At 24.0% G+C, this 3,169-nt stretch overlaps 1 protein-coding gene across 1 annotated transcript in view; it reads right to left on the bottom strand.

Moving 5' to 3' along the window:
• Nucleotides 1-473: 473 nt before the first annotated feature.
• Nucleotides 474-3,169, bottom strand: part of LOC122627710 (PH and SEC7 domain-containing protein-like) — a 65,248-nt gene continuing 62,552 nt past the window's right edge. Inside the window, exon 14 of the mRNA XM_043809068.1 lies at nucleotides 474-1,404. Within this exon, the coding sequence (XP_043665003.1) occupies nucleotides 1,383-1,404 (22 nt within the window). The 3' untranslated portion in view covers nucleotides 474-1,382. The remainder of the gene's footprint in view (nucleotides 1,405-3,169) is intronic.

The raw sequence follows: 3,169 nt of genomic DNA, 5'->3' as shown, positions 1-3,169 counted from the left end.
AGAAAAGAAAGAAAAAGAAAAAAAAAATATTTAACGAAAACTTAAGATAAATCAGTTTAATAATAATTACGCGATATATGATCTTGAATATAATAATAATTATTATAACTAGCAAGCTTCGATAAATTTAATAAATCGTAAAAAGAGACGTACATACATGTAATAAGTATAACTAGGACGAACAATATATATTTATATATCGAAATTAAAAATGTGAACATTTAATATATAATGACTAATAAACGATAACGCGTTAATCGTAAATGCGAATAATAATAATAATAATAATAATAATAATAATAATAAACGCATAGGTGTATGAAAAAATATATTTTAAATGCAATTCTTTGGCAATTTTGTTCTTTTAAAATTGAAAAAGAAACTTGTCTTCGAGAATGACCAAGTATACATATATATATATATATATATATATATATATATATATATTGTGTGTGTAAGTGTATGTGTGTATGTTTGTGTGTGTGTAATATATATATATATATATGTATATATATCTACATATAATATGTATATACATGAGCCGATGTAACTAAAAAAAGAAAAAACTTCGGTTGTAAGTACAAAAATGAAACACGTTCGTGCTTGCGTGCGTACGCGATGATTAACTTAATCAAACGTACAAAACTATAGATTAAAAAAAAAAAAATTTGTATATGTATATCGAATCGAGAACATAGGGAGAAGAATTAAAGATAAAAATATTTTATACATTTTCGTTCTCTCTATGTATATTATCATATCTTATCCTTTTTATATAGAAGCAAATTTTTTTTTAATAGAAGCTTCGCGCGAACCATTTCTGTTCGAATATTGGCGCACAAAAATGGCGGATTTAAAATCCATTATTCTTCGTTCATATCGCATTAGTATACACAGAAGTATCTCGTTACGAAGTACGTCTATATTAAATCGGAGGATTCTAATTGGCCTCCAGAATTCCCTACTCTGATCGATAAAGCTTAATTGTAAAATAAATAAAATGGTATATGTATTGTATTTCGATGATAATATTATGGATGATTGTGTTCACTTCTAAGTACGTCTTTTCAATTCGTGTTTTAAAATCAATCGGTCTACGGAAATTTATTTATTATTATTATTTTTTTCTTTATTTTTCTTTTCAATAACGATGATGATGATAACGATGATGACGATGATAACGATGATGATGATGATGATGATGACGACGACGACGACGACGACGACGACGACGACGACGACGACGAAGACGAAGACGAGGAGGAGGAGAGTATTTCTATGAAATTAATATTTATCACACGATGTAACTCGTGATTATACAAACACTTTGATTCCTCCGCTTGGACTCCATGTTGGATAATGAGCACATGTCTTGATCTTGATTACGATGATATCGGGTCGGCCCTGTTGCATGCAACAAATTAATGCTTTTCTGTTATATGTGTTTCAAATCAGAGACATGCGTAAAGTGCTTAAAACTATTTAGAAATTTTATAACCTCTTTCTTACAACACAGAGAAAAAATAATAGTAATATTTAAAATACTTTTTTTCACATTGTATCATTTCACTTGCATGTTTGTTTATCATTTCTGTAAATCTTTTATACAAATTATTCATGTAACAATTCATTTAAAGGATAATAAACATGCAAGATCTGCATTTTATATAGTTACTCTTTAATATTTATATTTATAATTTTGTGTAACATTCAAAGCAATGTGTCAGTGCTATATTATATTATGATCAAACATAATTGTATTGTTAAATGCATATATGTGTGATCATATATTTTCGTTGTCTGTAATTAAAAATAGAAACAAACGGAGAAAAAAATTATATAAATATATAATATTAAATTTCTCATTCGTTAACTTAACAAATATAAATATCTATAATTTAATTATGTTGAATAATATATACAGAAATATACAATAAATCTAATAATGCATAGCAAAATCTAGAAAGTATAGTTACAATATATAATATATAGTTATATATATTATATATATAATATATATATATATTATATATATATAATATATAACGTTAGATTATTTATATAAATTAGTGAGACATATTTCAACATACTCAATTGTCAAATTGGGTGAATAAAGCGAGTGAGATATTGCGTATGTGTGTATAACTTTCATAAGCCAAAGTTAAATACATTCGTGCACATGCATATTTAGATGAATCATAATTACGTTATATGAATCAAGCATCACTATCATCTGAACTTCTGGGTTTTAATATGAAAATTGTAAATCTATGTAATCTGAAGATGGTTTATCTTTATTACCATTAGTATCGTGTTGTTTATAATAATAATAATAATAAGAATAAGAATAATAATAAGAATAATAATAATAATGATAATAATAATAATAATAATAATAATAATAATAATAATAATAATAATAAGAATAAGAATCATAATAATATTATCCACATATATTACAGTTTTATGTACAAGGATTTGGCTATACACTATAGTTAACTTGTAATAACAGAACTCCTGCCAAGTTTATATGTATAAAGATGGTAATGATGATGATGATGATAATAATAATAATAGTAATAATTGTAATAATAAAAATAATAATAATAATCACCTAATAATATAATAATAATAATAATAATAAATAATACATAAGAAATTAAATATCTAGCTATAATCAAAATACAAAAATAAAATAATAATAATAATAGTAATAAAATAATAATAAGAATAATAATAGTAATAATAATAAAATAAGTTAATATATATTTATGAAAATGGAATATAGCAAGGATAATATACAGGAACCATGTCTAAAATACTATTTCGACTAGTTAACAGTTGTAACTAACAAAGCACTTCTCTATGTATAAACAATCTTTTAAATGCTATAAACTCTTAATGTAAAAGTTGCCAAAAATGTCTATATTTTCGACTGTTCTTAAGGATATCATTATCTATCTAGATACCGTTTTTTTTTTTATCTTTGATTCATTTTAGAAAATAAAACAAAAGGATTAGCCATTACTATGAACTACAAGAGTGACTTTTTAAATATTATTTCGTTAATCAATAAATACTCTCGTTGCGAATCGCGATTATACAGTTCTATCAAAATTTCTTTCACGAAATTTAGTAAACAACTTTATTGATAATCAGTGTTTTAACT

Source organism: Vespula pensylvanica, chromosome 3, assembly GCF_014466175.1.
Source record: "Vespula pensylvanica isolate Volc-1 chromosome 3, ASM1446617v1, whole genome shotgun sequence".
In the NCBI taxonomy this organism is placed as follows: domain Eukaryota; kingdom Metazoa; phylum Arthropoda; class Insecta; order Hymenoptera; family Vespidae; genus Vespula; species Vespula pensylvanica.
This window is presented reverse-complemented; position numbering and strand designations above follow the sequence as displayed.